Raw genomic sequence first — 17,596 nt, forward strand, 5'->3', positions numbered from 1 at the left:
CAACTGACTAATAGACATGTATGAAGACTAGTAAATATAATGCTAAGCAAACCTTTCAGGTGTGTTTATACAAATTATCACTTAGAAAGTACTTTTTCAAATATAGTGTATATATCAGTTAGTCAGTGGTTAGAAATTATGGCCTGTGATTGGTTAAAACCTCATCATAGGAAAAAAAAAATAGATTGAACGATTGCTCTAGTATCCTTACACCACTGGGCGAGAGTCTCCATCTGTCATGCGATTGGTTCAAATCATTGTCAGTCCCGCCCCTTTTCAAAGGAATGCCCTCCACCTCGTAACAACAAGATAAAATAGCTGAATGAAAAGAAAAAACATGCTGTTATTTATCTATTTTATTTAGTTATATACTTAAACTGTATCAACTATCTTTAAACAAAATACTGTAAAGCCATAAATATTTCTGACCAAAATATTTGGCGACTCACACCATCCCCATCTGTTTTGCTATAGAAATGTTGCTGACCTTTTGCACTGGTAGAAGTATATTACTTCATTATATGTTTTTATGCCATTGAGAAACGTTTCTTTTATGAAACCCCTTTATCAAATTCAACATGCAACAAAACCATGGTTATTAAAATTCTAGTGGAAATAACGTTTGGTCACAGTGGAGCTACCTTGTATAGATAAAGATCCTACACAAATAAAAAATGATTAATAAGCTGTAGAAAATGCAATATAGAAGTATATTATACAGACTATTATAACATAGATTAGCATGTAGAAATAATATGCACAGAACCCTAACTCTAACCCTAACCCTAACCCTAACTCTAACCCTAACCATAACCCTATGCAGAGATCGGGTAAGGACGCAGCAGATCCCTCTTCAGGGCATAGAGATCTGGTAAGGATGCAGCAGATCCCTCTACAGGGCACAGAGATCCAAAAAGAACACAGCAGATCCCTCTGCAGAGCACAGAGATCCAATAAGAACACAGCAGATCCTTCTCCAGGGCACAGAGATCCAATAAGAACACAGCAGATCCCTCTCCAGGCCACAGAGATCCAATAAGAACACAGCAGAGTCTCCTCTGGGCACAGAGATCTGATAAAAACACAGCAGAGCCCCCTCTGGGCATAGAGATCTGATAAGGATGCAGCAGTAGGCAGGAACTAACTATGGCTGTATTTTGTTCAGTTTACTAATGGCACAGTTACAGGTGAGATTCTCGTAAACAAATGACATTTTCAGGCTTCTTGTCTAACTGCATTTAATGATAATTGATTGCTCCAGCTCTTAGAAATGTATTTCAATCTGTCCTCACTCTGTAGGACGTAATGATGCTGTTCATCCATTTTCTGTCATTATCCAGAAAAGTATTAACTTATTAAATTGAATTTCACTGCTTAGATGGTTTCAAATATACCACAAGCATCGGGGTCTTCCACTGGGTGGTACGTATAAGTAGCATCTTTTTTAGCCCCTGTCACAGTATGTTCCAAAACAGGCAACAGCAACTCTAACAGGGATCATTCCACATCAAGTGATACCACAAATGTGTCTTAAGATAGGGCACCTCATAGTTTACGTGACTTGGGGCACTCTTCGTATCTTTTTAACTGTCAGCCTAGAGTTGGTCAAAACGTTTATTTTTCATCCTGAAAGAAGATCCAGTTTAGATGTTCACAGTTTTCTTCCCATGACAGTTGTAGTAGGAAGGTATTGTAGGAGCCTTTTAGTGAGCTCTGGAAATGCTCCAGAACTTCATTGTCAAACTTCTTGAGTAAAAAAGCTTCACATGATACATCATTATAGACTGTTTCATATGGCTGTGGAGAAGATGAATATTCTGTTCAGCTCTGGGAAGTTAGCTTAACAACTCTTCAAGGTTACAGCTGAAGTAAGCACAAAAGCATATTTATATCTCATGATAACACACACCCTGTTGTGCATTATTGCTTAAATAATGACAATGGAATGAATAGCTTGCGGAAAACCCAATGTGGGTGATGGGCTTAGAAGTTTGTTCTCATCCTTCATATTCAACAGAACCAACTTACCATTTCTTTAGTAACGCCATGAGTAATCCTCTCAGTAAGTGTGTTTGAAGCAAGCACCACATTGAACCATGTACACTTTACAGAACATGCAAGAGAGGTTATGTTAAGAAGGGTATTTCCCAAGTGAAAAAAACAGCCTAACCCCATAGACACATTGCAGCATCAATGTAAGACCTCTACATTGGGTTAAAAACATTAGTCTGCAGACACAGACTTCAGACTCCAGAATCTTAGGTAAGACAGCCCAAGATTAGACTAGCACCTAATTGGCACCCAATTGTACCATTAATTGCATCAACTTGTACTTGCACTGAACTGCTCCATACCTTGCCATATTCTACTATTGCTTTTTACTACTTCCTATATCTTGTATTTGACTTTACTCTTATAGGTATCCATATACACATTTTTTGTAGTTGCATTGAAACAATTCTCATCCATTCATCATACTTATTACATGCTCATATATTTGAATGTGATCTTTTGCTACTGATTTTATTGTACTTTACCACTGCTCTTGTCTGTAATGTGATATTTTGTAATGTGATACTTTGTACTGTGATATTTTGTAACAATTGTAAGTCACACTGGATAAGGGTGTCTGCTAAGAAAAAAAAAAAATCTTGTGACATTTCATCCAAGGGTGAATCATGATGGATGCACATGGATATGCTTTACTTCCACTCATAGGTGCACTATCCCTGTTTGGTGCTCTCTGTGTCCTTGAGCGCCAGGCAGTTTGCATGGGAAAGGTGTTTTATTAGGATTGAATTTAATAGAACTGCGTCAAAGTTTGTTGAAGCATAAAAAATGCAATCAAAAACTAAATTATACATACTTATATACATAAATAAATCAATAGATAAATAAACACGGAAATCCACTTCATATACTGTGTGCTTTGGTAATATCCCCTTGAAATTAAATTGCAGATGTAATATTCAAATTTTTGCCCGAAGCAACAAGGTTAATATGAAAGGAAACTTTTTTATTTTGTTGTGCAAAGTACCTTTGCTCTATTTTTATGTTTGTCTGCGGGAGGTAATATATGTGATTTTGTGAAGTTCACACAATTGTATGATGTTTTATGTTTGTTTATGTTTACAAAGATAAACACGATACATTGGATTGCTCAGAGCAACGTTTAATAAACAATAATTTCCCAACAGCTGCCATGGGGACGTTAACTGTGGAGACCATCAGCAAGGACTTTGAGTATTTCAAGCACATTCAGAATCATTTGCAGGGTTAATAGCATTTAATTGAAACCGGAAGCATTCAAATGCAGAAATCAGAAGCAGTCATCCATCTTTTACAGTCTCTAATAAAAACTATGGTAAATTTTTTTTTTTTTTTTAAAAAAGCCCACTATGGCATGGTTTAATTAGGGTCAGTAGCCTGGCCAGGTTAAAACTCAATTTCCTATAGTTCCTTGTTATCACCCTCTGTTCATCCTCTCCCCTCATTGGCTCATTCAGATATCCACTCCTCCAATCTCAGAGCTCATTGGAAGCCAGTACCAGTATTAAAGTTGGCTGGCTAGGCCTAGAGAAGACTTTCTTTTCTCGTGAGGAATCCATTTTACAAATAACAGCATATTACTTAGTTACAGTGTAACTTTAACTTGATTTTAGATAAATCCTGGTGCATCCATTTACTCTTTTGATAATCCTGTATTTTGTCTAAACCTTTCTTTTTTGTTTACACTGTTACTTGTTTAAGTTTAGTTGCTGTTCAAGGTCTGTTTAGGGTTTGTTTTTGTTAGTGTGTTCAGTCTTCATTTTGTTCCTGATCCTCTTGATATTTTCCAAACGGCTGTTCACCACTCAGCCCAGTACTACTCAACAGACTCGCCATTTTCTACGATCGTTATTTTTTCATCAATCTTCATCCATCATCATCAGTACAGGACTCTATTAGGGACTTCATTATTTGTTGGTGAGATTATTCCTTTTCTGTTTGCTGTTTTTTTTTTTTTTCTACTTTACTTTGATCCTTTGGTTCCTGTAATTTTGGTTTTGTTCTTTTGTTACTTTGGATTACATGTGCATTGCTTCACTGGGCTTGTTAGTCCTAAATTCCATTTATCATCCATTGCCATCAAGACTGTCTTTGTAATTGTTTTCCCCGTATACTTATTCATTCACCTTTGTCTCTTTTGCCTGTCAGTGTGTTGGTTTTGTATTGGTGTGGTGTTTGTGTGTGTGGGGGTTTATTGGAGGCCCACCGGACACTGCATTCATTTCACTTTAGTGTTAGTTTGTTTGGATGTTTGTTTAGTTCACGTTACTTTCTTACTCACCTGTACCTTCCACTAAATGTTCTCTGCAATAAGTTGTTAGCATTATATTCATCTATTACATTATAGTTCACAACAATAAACCGTTTGTTCATGAAATTGACACCTCTGACGTCCCTGCTTTTGCTGTCTGTCACTCTTGCTGACTTAGTTAGTTATAGATATTGGGCCAGTAGTATCTCCTTAGGGAGGACAGTACAACTGCTTCTCAGTTGTGCAGAGTGATCGTTACAATGTTGCAGAATTACCACAGATAACTTTATAAACATAGTCCCAGTTGTGGTGGAAACCCAGTTGGATGATGAAAGTGTGTGGGTTGCACTATATTAAACAATGTCCCACTGCTGATCACTGGTATTTTAAGCTGTTTTCTCTTTTTTTTTTTTGATGTCCAATAATTTAAATATCTTCAATATATTTTAGTTTAGCTCAGCAAAGAGAACGTCACATTTTCTTAGAAGGCCTTTTTCTGCTAAAGCCTATTCTTCAAGAATATATAGATATAGATATATAGATATATACATACACACTTTTCATTATGATTATTCTGTTGCTGTTGTGCAAAAAATAAGTCGTTGGGCATATTTGTCACAGAATTAAAGAAACCCAATCTGAATCTGTGGGGTTGAATCCTTTCTGTTTACTTTCTTGGCCCCATCGTGGGTTGATGGGTAGGTGCTGAAATTCCTGACAGGATATGAGAAAGTATGTAAGATGATTATATTCTCTCTCTTGTGGTAGATATTTCAACCCTGTGATGTGTTTACTATACCTTAGAGACCAACATGATCAATTACTCTAGTCTGATTTAGAGTTGATGTATAATTCATGCCTCACAACAGATAAGCCTGTGGCATGCTATTATTCATTTGTATAGAAGGGGCACCTCAAGTTTAATAATGTCATCTTTTTGTATGGAATTTTTTATTACTAGTTTTACAGCATGGAGCCTGAGTCTCTTTCATTGGGAAGGATTATTTCAGATATGCACTTTCTGGGAATCATATAAAGAATGTAATAATAAATTAGCATTAATCTGCAGTCTCATTGAACATCTAACTAGCTAGCTAGCTATATTCAAACCAGTTCATAATGACCTCTTAAAGTGAAAGTCTCATTCAGATTCTACTTATCTTACCTACTTTTTGTTCTCTTGGCTGACTATGGTCTTTTTTCTGTCTTGGTATCCTCCAGGTTTCCAGTTTGTGGAACTATGACAGCCCTAAATGAATACTGCTTTGCTGCATTGAATAAGAGATGTTTGCTTCTTTTCCCCTGAAACCTACTGGAAAATGACATTGTAGTGCATAATACATTGAGTATGGCAGGTTGTCTTAAATAAAGCTATGTCCTGTTATAGAAATACTGTTCCAACAGCACAGTAAGGTCCAACAGCTGAATCTCCAAAAACAGAAGGGATGCACCTTGTATTACATATAAGCTTAAGCAATAGTTCCTGCTGAATTTCAATTAATGAAATTCAGACCATATCATATGGCCTTATGTAAAACTGTTTTGCATTTCATTAATATACTGCAGTCTGTATTACAAGTCAGCTTTTGTGCTTTAACTATATGAAGGTATTAAATGAATTGGCATTTAACGTCTGTTTATTCATAGGAATGTTGCCAAAGTAATCTCATCTAAAAACATAAAATATTCTTATTTCTATTTGCAGTTCAAAGTGAAAACATTTTTTTTTTTGTTTGTTTTTTTTTCCCATCATAATAAACCAACTTTGGTGTTTCTGGGTGTTTTGGAACATGGGAACTGATTGAAATTTTTTTGGTATTGCTGTATTTTATTTTGTTTGTTTTGATGTTTGCTCAAGGGCTGTTTACACATGACTGTGTTGTTTGTCTGCAAGATTGTCCCGTGTCAGTCTGAAGAAGACTTTGTGGCCTTTAACATTTTATTATGTGAGTTAATGATCTTAGGTAGTTGCCATCTGGGGGGGACATTCTACTAAATGCCTAGTCCCATGTGGGTCATTCCTAGGTCTGTTCATACTTTTTTTATATCCTAATGATCTAACACTCCTCAGACATGGTAGGAAAATCAGGCTACGAGTGTATGTTTATAGTACCCCTCTACAGTAGCTGACATGGGAACTCATCCCATTGGAGCATTAACCTTGTTTATGGTTGAGACTGAAAATTGCCAAAACCAAATGCCACAGAAAAACAAGACTCTAATTGAAGTTGCAACGTTGTTTCTGACCTCTCACTACTGTTCTGAAGTACTATGTGTATGATGTTTACTGGTGCACTGTAGTGCATCTCTTACAACACAGAAGTGATGCCCTTGATCAGGATGCTTGACTATGTGACTTTACTTGAAAAAGTTTCACTGTGCTCTTAGGCAGTTATTTCTCACAGTCCAGGTTGTGTCATGATTGTTTTTTGGCAGAATATTTTCAGCTCCGAGATGTGTTGATGGTGCCGCTGTGACTTTGCTTGAAGTTTTTGCTGTGCTTTTAAGAAGTCATTTCCCACAGGCCAGGAAGTGTCACGATTGTTTTTTGGCACAATATATTCAGCTCTGAGATGTGTTGCTGGTGCCACTATGTCTTTGTCAAGCCCCTGAAGATGTAAGGCTTTTAGTAAGCATCTGAATATTTAACACAACCATGCTAAAGGTTATTATCTGAATAGCTTTATTTCAAATTTAGGGTACTGCTGTTTAATCTTGTTTTTCAGCGCTACTGTAATGAACCCTCTCTGATAAATGACTGTTGAGTAAAACAGTCAAGTGTGTGACTGGAGCCTGGCTCTTGTGGCACAGCAAAATACACAATGATGACTGAACCTGGAGACTGAGATTTGATACTTGGTCACTACCTCATGGCACGGACATACCTTCCCAGTAGTTGTTTAAATTGCAGAAAACAAAATGCACCCTGATGTGCCAAGGGTTAAAAATAAAACATGTGTTACTAGTACAATCTGTGTTTAAACAACGTAACTTACATGATCTAAAGTGTTGTACAGTGAAATATGACAGGGTAGAGTAGAAACACTAGCATGCACATATTCTGTTGCATTTTCAGTTTCAGAAGCAGTGAAATCCCATTGTTGGGATCTGTAGGAAGACATATCAATGTCTTTATGATAGTATAGAAAATGGTAAGTGAAGAACAAACCCTGGTTTCAGGGTGTCTGATAATTCTGAATATGCAATCCTTATTTCAAGTGACCGCTACCAGTAAGAGCAGTTACACTGATGACTTTACTCAATCGCTATCGTACTGGTCACGGTTGTGTGCAGCTTGTCTTTATGACTGGGGCCTCGTAGAAAGCCCACTCTGCTCATATGGGCAGAAACAGACAATGCTTCATGTTGTGGAGGACTGCCCGCTGACAAGTTTCCCGGGTGGACTCCGTGCTTTACACACAGCTGTTGATTCAGCAGTTGCTTGCCTGCGCAAGAACAGCACACGCTAAGAAGACTGATGACTGTAATAAATTAAGACATAGTATTGCATGTCCTGTTTAACCAGATATTCAGTAAATCATGGGACCATTGCTGATTGTTTTATGGTTCCTTGTGGCATGGCAATGGCTGGTTGTCATGTTACCTGAAACTCAACATTTTGTAGTTGAAGTAGGAATAATTAAAAAAAAATTAAATAAAATCTTTCCACATTGTTATTGATAACCTGAGGCTGAACACTGTTTGAATAATGGCTTGGTTAAAGTGATTTGTGTATTAAGAAGTAACATGCCAGCACATTCCTGCCGGTAGCTGGGAATCTAATGAGGGGTGTAGCACCTGATGTAGAAAATAAAAAGGCATTACACATTCATGAAAGTAACACCATTAAAAGGCTCATTGATTACATTGATAAGAAGATAGATGTATGCATCAGGACCACTTAGACATGTTCAAACCTAACTATTAACTTGCAAACAGTTTTGTAACACTGTTTTCTTTTTGTTTTGTTTTTTTTGTTTTTGTTTTTTTAACCAGTAAACAATTCAGGTACCATTTGGGGTACAATTAGATCCCAAGTTTAACACATACGGCTGTTTTTTTAAAAAATTATTTATGTATTTATTTAACTAGCATTGGACTCTACTTTCACCTACTGGTAACCCTGAATAGATAATCAGTAGGACTTGAAAAACAGACAATTGATTTTAATAAGAATGGCGTTTGGGTGAATGGTGCCATTGATATCCATTTACCTTCAATGCAAAATGCAGTTCCTCACTATATTGTCATTATATTGAATGGTATAAAATGAAATGATTTAAGTTGTGGCAGTCACTATTGCAGAAACCCACTTCTTTAATGGGGTGCCAGTAAGTATATAGTAAAGTTGTGAAATCTATGAAATTATATTAACAAAAAAACAAATTTAACATTCCAGTAGATAAATAAAAATAGATGGGAGTATAGCTTGACAGAAATCTAAATTCTATATCGTGCTTTCAAAAACAAAATTGAAACTTTTTTCTTTTTTTTCCCTATGGACAAAAGTCCTGTTTTTTTTTTTTTTTATAAGAAAGAAGAAGAAAGCAGATTTTGAGCACACTGGCCAACTGGTTGTTAAAGGTAACATTACTTACAGATTGTCATGTATTACTGTCTTGAGAAGACTAGATGAATGTTTTATTGAGTGTCTTTTACAATCTGAAAGCATCAGGCCTTTTTTGCACTAAAAAACAGTTATAAAATAATAATCCAAAAGTCAACTGATTTGTTCAATGACAAATAGAACAGGAAGTGAATATAGCACTGAACTAATTTAAAAGCTGTAACCTTAATTCAGATCTGGAAGACAACGTATTTTTCATTGTCAGCTAATAATAACTATAGTGCCTACAAGAACTGCCATTGATCTAGTAGATACAAAATTAATTTGAAAAAAAACAAAAAAAACTCTGCAGCTTGGAGCTAAAGCACATACTGTGCTGGACACATACTGAATGCTTTTTTTGAATGAAAGAGTATTAAGATGATCCATTTCTGCACATCAAAGCATGGGATAGCTGTAGTTAGAGTTTTTATAATTAAAAAAAATAAAAATAAATTATGTAGTGGTACAGCGATTTCACAGAAATAAAGAAACAATGCAGCCATGGTTTGTGAAATGAACACATTCTGATAAGCAGTGGTGTGCTCCCAGTACGAAGCTGAACATTGCACTGAATGGACCCCAGTGGCCTTTATTGTATCTAGCCTGAACCATGGTGGGTGGGATAATAAAGATTGCTACACAATAAGTAACTGAAGAAAAATAATAAAATAATAAACTCACCAGATCCTAGTATTGGTACGATCAATTTCAGGAGTAGCAGCAATACTTACTTCTAACAGCAGGTTGTTTACAATTGAATCTGCTATGTTCTCAGTAAACAGTATGGTATAGCTCCCAGGTATGGGTTACCTGGGTAAGTATTGTGTTTTGAGGAGGGTAAAGACAATGACATGGCAAGAAAGTATGTATAGTTCACATAGATATCAACCTTACTAGTTAAATCGCTCATATTTAATTTCCTTATATTAAAAAAAGTCCTACTTGGCTTAAATGTAATATTTTAATGGGTTCATATCTTATATATATGCTGCTATTTTATTGAAATATTACATATTAATATTATCTACACTGCCTTGTTTACTTCCAACGCTGTGACAGAAGAAAAAGGTAAACATGCTCACACAATATTAATGAAGAATCTTAAGAGAACAATAACAAAAGCATTGTTGCTGACATAAGTATGTATGATCCTCAGATAGTTACAACTGAACAAACTCTAATGCCTTGGGGCCATGCCAATGCTCCTCAAAACTAATGCAATTACTGTATGCAGGCTCTCAAAAGTGATCTCTTCTTATTTCAGATTTAACTTTCCAAGATCCCAATAACAAGGTGTTGAGCTTCCGCTGAGATTTTAGATCGTGCACATTTGTTATGTTTTCATTTCAAAATAACAAATAAGCAGCATTTTAACCCTATCTTGCATGACCAAAATGATTACATCCAGTAGGCTAAATAAAAAGCAGGAAGACAAAAAGATAGTGTTGACAAAAATGAAAACAATTCCAATCATAAGTGGAGGCTCACAATATTCCTGTTTTACATATCAGAGTTTGAAAATATAAAGTGCAGTGGATGACTAAATAAACACATGGTCCACTGATGCAGCGTATTCCCTTGCCTCATTGACAAGGAGAGCGATTCCCATAATGCCCTGCCTCATTGACAAGGAGAGCAATTCCCATAATGCCTTGCCTCATTGACAAGGAGAGCGATTCCCATAACGCCTTGCATCATTGACAAGGAAAGCAATTCCCATGATGCCTTGCATCATTGACAAGGAGAGTGATTCCCCTTGGGAGGCGGATTCAACTCTGACCTTTACATAGACACTTGACTTGACTGGCTTTTAAATCAATGGTGGGTTTGACAGGTGTACAGCTGCACCAATGATCCTGTCCACCAAATAGTCAGCTCAGAGCTGGGGTACTGTTTTCTGATATCAGAGCTATTTAAAGAACATTCTAGGATAAAAATATGAATTTTTCTGTTTGTTTATCTTTAGCAGAAAAACATGAGATAGTTATATAAACGCTGGCTTGGGAAAACATAGTTGAATATATTTCATGTTCTTCCTTAAAGTGGAGATTGAACATTCAGTACGTTGTTCTCTGGTACATGCACAGGGGTGTTGCCTCTTGTTTCCACTTCAACAAAATGAAACAAATATTATAGCAGATTTCCATAATTGTGTACTAGCAAAGGGTTTAAAATGTTCTCCATGAATTAGCTGCCAGACATACTGACTGAGTGCAACATTATATGCAGCTCCCTCTTGCATGCTGGTGCTCATGGATTCGAGTCCCCCAATTCTCTATTCTTTAGTGTCCCTTTTAGAGAAATTGTTCCTTATACATTTAAATGTATCAAAGGATGATCTCAGTACTACACTAGTAATAAAGCAGGTAACAATCTTCAAAAATACTCTGTGATAAACATCACGACTTACGGGCACACTGTCTTAAGGTCCCTTTAGAGGAGGTTTATGAGGTTTGTGCACTATTTAAAGATTCACTTCCCAACTCCATAACAGAGCCGCAGCTTGGAGTGCTTGTAACCTGTATCTGCTTAGCATACTGATAGTACCTGGGGCTGGGCAGACCGTTCGGAAGCTGATGTCATGCAAGCACATATTCAGTACAGATAGTAAAATACTACCTGTCAAATTCACCCAGAGAAAAAATATACCAGCAGCAACCATGCTTACTGGAGCATGTATGTATAAACCTAATACTAACCTTGAATAACCTCCAAAATGTAAAGCCATTATCAGATTAATTGTGGCTATTCTTTAGAATGTTCCTGTGCAGTAGTCAGCTGGAAATTGGCTGTTGTAAATGTTCTAAGTGCTCTTTGGTGATGCCCAATGTTCTCTGTGTCACTTCCTATTTAGCAGAATGCTGTATTGGTGGGGTCCTATTATCATAGCTTTACTGCAGATGGAATTCACAAAGCGGTTTACTCCAGTGTCATTAGCTCCATTTAGAAGTCTCTGACCTGCCTTTCCCCCATAGTAAAAATAAACACTTTACATTGTGTCTCTAATTACTGTGTATTTACATTGCAGTTGCATAGTAGATACATGTGTACTTATACATACTTGCAATGTTGTTTTGCATAGTTACAATGTACTTAACATATAAATCTTTTTGCACAGTATACAGTATATAAGTACAAAATTGTATCAGGAAAGGGTTAAGGTTAGGGTTATATTATCAAAAACAACAAAAATAAATTACACATTAAGTACATTGTAACTGTGCATAATCACATTGTGTATATACACATGTATTCACTATGTAACTACTATGTGCACACACAGTAATTAGAGACACAATGTAATGTGTTACCAAGTAAAGTCCTCATGTTACCTTACTGCCAAAGCAGCATATCCAGCTATACACACATGCCATTCAAGTAAGAAATACCCCTCTAAACTTCACAGTACATGCTCTTAAAGTCTTACCATGACAAGAGCCATCCACCTCCTCGAATCCAATACTGCAGACACAGCGGCCAAGAGGAACAAGCCAGTCTCCATCTGCCCCACAGTACAGCTTGGGGATGTCCCTCTCTTCAGCATTCTTCACGCAAACACCCCGTACTTCCACCAACGAGGAGGAATCTACCCTGGGAATGGTATCGGGGAACACAGCCAGGTTTCGGAAGGTGAAAGGGCACTTTTTGTAGTAAACGCGAACTGACACCAGGGCTATGCAGGCACCGATATCCTGGAAGGCCAGGTAGAACCCTTTCTTAGTGATGGGCCCCACCTCACGCACCTCAGTGTTGAGCTTGAGGATGCGGTCGCCCAGGTCCATCTGAGTGAAGCTCTCATCGGCCGCGATAGTGTCGATCTTTGTGTACTGAGCAGGTTTAAACTTGATTCCGTGAGACTCATTGGTCTCCATGTAGTAGAGGTTGAATGTCTCCTTGCAAGTGCCCAGGACCCAGGGGATACTGTTGCAGTCCCGCAAGGTGAACCGCATCTCCACGTAGATCTTCTGGGCCGCCTCACGGGAGATCCAGTTGGACCGCAGCCAGTTGTTCTGGTTGGGCTCCATTACATGACACACCTGGAAGGTGTGGATGGGCCGGTTGTGTTCGTCCATTTCAGTGATGGCATCCCACTGCAGAGCAAAGAAAGCAATATTTGGTTATTGGGATATCACAAGCCTGATGATGAATGCTAACACAACCAGCCTGGTCTGTATGTGCCACGCATACGGCCACTGAATCCTAAACAAGCAAAGAACTCTTTCATTCAGCTCTAGCTAGCTCTGAAAGGTGTATGCTAGCAGGGCCTCATTGGAAACAAGATTTTACGTCATTTGGGCTGGATATATACTTTCCCCCAGATTATTCAGGGTCCTATAAAAAAAAATATGTAGATTGTCTCGCTGGCAAGCCTTATAACACAGCTTTTTAATAACAAAGATTCCTTTTTGGATTAGATTTTGTATTGCTTTTTTTCCACAAGCCATGATCCCATGAGCCCAAGTTCTAGTCAAGCAACATCAAGTTTAAAGTTATAAAAATATATAAGGATGAGAAACATTAAGTATGAAAAGGTTGGTAATTCTGAGCACAAGAAACTCTCAACCTCAGAGAAAAGCTAGAGATCTTGTATTGTATAGTTTTACCAATACTATGAAATGTAAACGCAGCATTAAAACCTCATTACAGTGACTGCAGCAGTCTTTCATTACAGGTGATTTAACAAGCGAAGTGTGTACACTACAGTGGCTTGCGAAAGTATTGACCCCCCACCCCCTTGGCATTTTTCCTATTTTGTTGCCTTACAACCTGGAATTAAAATGGATTTTTTGGGGGTTTGTATCATTTGATTTACACAACATGCCTACCACTTTGAAGATGCAAAATATTTTTTATTGTGAAACAAACAAGAAATAAGACAAAAAAACAGAAAACTTGAGCGTACATAAGTATTCACCCCCCTGAAGTCAATACTTTGTAGAGCCACCTTTTGCAGCAATTACAGCTGCAAGTCTCTTGGGGTATGTAACTATAAGCTTGGCACATCTAGCCACTGGGATTTTTGCCCATTCTTCAAGGCAAAACTGCTCCAGCTCCTTCAAGTTGGATGGGTTCCGTTGGTGTACAGCAATCTTTAAGTCATACCACAGATTCTCAATTGGATTGAGGTCTGGGCTTTGACTAGACCATTCCAAGACATTTAAATGTTTCCCCTTAAACCACTTGAGTGTTGCTTTAGCAGTATGCTTAGGGTCATTGTCCTGCTGGAAGGTGAACCTATGTCCCAGTCTCAAATCTCTGAAAGACTGAAACAGGTTTCCCTCAAGAATTTCCCTGTATTTAGCGCCATCCATCATTCCTTCAATTCTAACCAGTTTCCCAGTCCCTACCGATGAAAAACATTCCCACAGCATGATGCTGCTACCACCATGCCTCACTGTGGGGATGGTGTTCTCGGGGTGATGAGAGGTGTTGGGTTTGCGCCAGACATAGCGTTTTCCTTTGGCCAAAAAGCTCAATTTTAGTCTCATCTGACCAGAGTACCTTCTTCCATATGTTTGGGGAGTCTCCCACATGCCTTTTGGCGAACACCAAACGTGTTTGCTTATTTTTTTCTTTAGGCAATGGCAGATCTTATTTAGAGGCTTAATAGCAAAGGGGGTGAATACATATGCATGCACCACTTTTCCATTATTTATTTTTTAGAATTTTTTTAAACAAGTTTTTTTTATTTTTTTCATTTCACTTCACCAATTTGGACTATTTTATGTATGTCCATTACATGAAATCCAAATAAAAATCAATTTTAATTCCAGGTTGTAAGGCAACAAAATAGGAAAAATGCCAATGGGGGTCAATACTTTCACAAGCCACTGTATATGTGGGTTTCTTCATAGCCACTGTTGACAGGTGGCCGTTCTCATCATGCAGTCTTTCATGTCTATTTCTACCTATCTATGTCTATCTTTCTGTATCTCTGGATTTCTATTATACGTGATTAGTAGGCTTCTAATCCTCTTTCTGAAAATGATGTGTACAATGTTTAAAAACATGTGTAGCCACAGCACACGCATCACTGCTGGCTGTTGCATTTCTATTAGTGTCCTTGCCAGTACAATGAAAAGTAATAAGGTTCATCCCTGGCCACAGAAAGCTGCTTCAGAATATTTTAAACCTAAACAGATGGGCAGCGTACCTGAGGCAGCTGGGACAGAAAATTAAATATTTAATGACTTAGCATCAAAAATAATTTTCAGGTGCCAAAAAAGAAAAGTTATACCAACATAAATACAGTATATCATATGAAATGTGACATCCTGAATGCTAAAACACTGTCTACTCATGGCAGTGCACGCATTGTGTATTGTGTGTATTGGGTTCACATTCAGACAAAGATTTCAATCAGATCTACTTGAATGATCTAAGCACTGCCACTCTGTAAAGGTGCAGTATCCCACAATCAAATCACAATGTGGGTCCAGGGTGAATATTTACCACTTCTCTCCAGTTTAGCCTTTGGTTTGTATATAGGTAGTTTTAGACACACACCTGTGAGTGTGAGTGCCATATGGGAGATCTCCTTTACTATTAGGATTACAAAAATCTCCAAAAAGGTCATATTTTCATCATATAGCGATTTTCAATATTTAAATGAATAAATGAATCTTTAACTCTGCATGAATCCTAACAATGTTTCCCCAGGGTAATTCACTGAATAGCAAGATGACTGCTACTGAGCTAGTTGATAGAACTAAAGATGTCTCGCCCGTGAGAAAAGGGCAAACTAGCCTTTCAGTCAATTTTACTAATTACTGTATAGGCTAGACACAGTCAAGCAGAATCCTTAAACAAATACTTGGTGCAGTTTGGACAGATTAATGAATGTGGTGTGCTGATTTGTATTACAATGACTATTAAGGGTTCATCATTATGATACATACTAACAATTCGAAATTTAAATTTAAGCTGCAAGCCGAATTGAGGTCTTGACTGTCTCTACACATGTGTGAGAATAACTGTGGTAATTAAGCATTGATTTTATGCAGGTTCACGTCCTGGCTTAGCAAAGTCATTGGTCTTCACTGGGGATTTCGAAGGGAGCTTCTCCTCAGTGCGGCACAGCGAAACCTGCTGGGCAGGTGCCCTGTGAGCTCAGGACAAAATAATTGGACATTCCAAATTCCACACTTTTACTGTTTAAGATGTATATGTATTTGTGTTGTGTACTATTAGACCATTGTAAACTCTTGAGGTGTGGATGCAGAACGTTGGAATATTATGCAGTTCAGGTATCTGACAAAATGTGGCGATACTGAAAGTCCTCTGGTAAAGTTAATGGTTATGGACTGTGGTTCTGGAGAGGATTAACCAATTTGGACCACATTATGAGCTTGCACTTCTTTGTTTGTAAATGTCACATGAATTTAATAAGCTAGTAAAGTGATAAGCATGCCCCATGATTCCCAACAATGAGCAACTGCAGGGATGCACCGCACTTAATGGATAGCCGTGCTTATTTCCTTTTCCATTTAATGTCTGATAGCTGACACAAACAGTTCCCTTAAAACTATTTCTAAATCTTTTTTTTTTTTTTTTTTTTTTTTTTTTCACGCAGCCTGTCACCCCTTCATACTCCAAACTCCATCCGTACTTACAGGAAGCTGCAACTTGTGAAAAGCAAAACTGTCAGAAGAAAAACAGTGTGGTTTAAATAATATGAATCCCAGCCCGGTTAGCAGGTCTTGCCTGGGAGTGTGGGCTCTTAACTGCCAGACAGTGCCCTCTAATCAGGGCTGTATTGCTAAAAGAACAGTTTGACGAGTTCAGGCACTTCAAATGGATTACCCTGGAGCCACTGGTCTCTAAAGTCAAGTCAAGTAGTATTTCTTACATTAGCACTCAACCTGCGCACCACATATGCATAATGATACGGATTTATTTTGCCTTTCAAATGTTCGAGCATTACAGTTTCTGCGTTCAGGCTTGTATTATAATACTGAACATCTGCTCCTCACTGTTTAAATCTCAAAATACCTGTTACAGGGCTGCCATACACTTAACATTGAATAAACATTGCCTTTATTATCAACCTCTGCCACATGCAGTATACTTCAAATGTACAGGAGCACCTTCAATGCCTTTCACCATCTTTCCTGTTGTAAAACCTTGGCTTCTGGCCGCCAGCATGTCACTATGAAACTCTGACCTTCAACCTTTTGTTAATTTCAGAGGACTATGTGAACGATATGCAGCTTGCAGATAGGCTGAACTGTGGGAGGACTCCTTGTCTTTGAGGAGGTCAGGGATTTGAGGGTTGGGCAGGCAGGCAGACTTAACAGTTAGAACAGTGCCACTGGCACTCAAGCCCTGTTGTTGAGTTGCTGAAATCCGTACTGTCTGGAATCTCTCCCAGCAACACAACACACCTCTCAACATCCACCATATGCCTGTGTACAGTTTGTGAAGTTCATGTAAAGGAATTTCAAGGTTAAGCTATCATAACATATGAACATAAGAAATTCAAGAACAAGAAAAGGCCATTTGGCCCACCTGTGCTGGCTCGCTTTGGTGCCAGCGTGGTCTGTTTGCCTAATCAGGTTATTGTATGGATGCTGCTTTGGCTGCTGCAGGAGCCCCTTCAAGACTGAACAGTGTGTTGGCAACATGCAGTTTGTTGTCTAGGATTTGGAAACATAGTTATTTTTATGAAAGGAGAATCCGTCCCCTAT

The 17,596-nt window shown here is 37.9% G+C and overlaps 1 protein-coding gene across 1 annotated transcript in view; it reads right to left on the minus strand.

The window, feature by feature from the left end:
• Positions 1-815: 815 nt before the first annotated feature.
• LOC121327479 (ephrin type-A receptor 6-like) overlaps positions 816-17,596 on the minus strand; it is a 72,229-nt gene continuing 55,448 nt past the window's right edge. The window contains exons 3-4 of the mRNA XM_041271553.1: positions 12,337-13,000; positions 816-1,072 (exon numbers count right to left, since the gene is read on the minus strand). Of these exons, the coding sequence (XP_041127487.1) occupies positions 816-1,072; positions 12,337-13,000 (921 nt within the window). The remainder of the gene's footprint in view (positions 1,073-12,336; positions 13,001-17,596) is intronic.

Source organism: Polyodon spathula, chromosome 15 (assembly GCF_017654505.1).
Source record: "Polyodon spathula isolate WHYD16114869_AA chromosome 15, ASM1765450v1, whole genome shotgun sequence".
Taxonomy (NCBI): Eukaryota; Metazoa; Chordata; class Actinopteri; order Acipenseriformes; family Polyodontidae; genus Polyodon; species Polyodon spathula.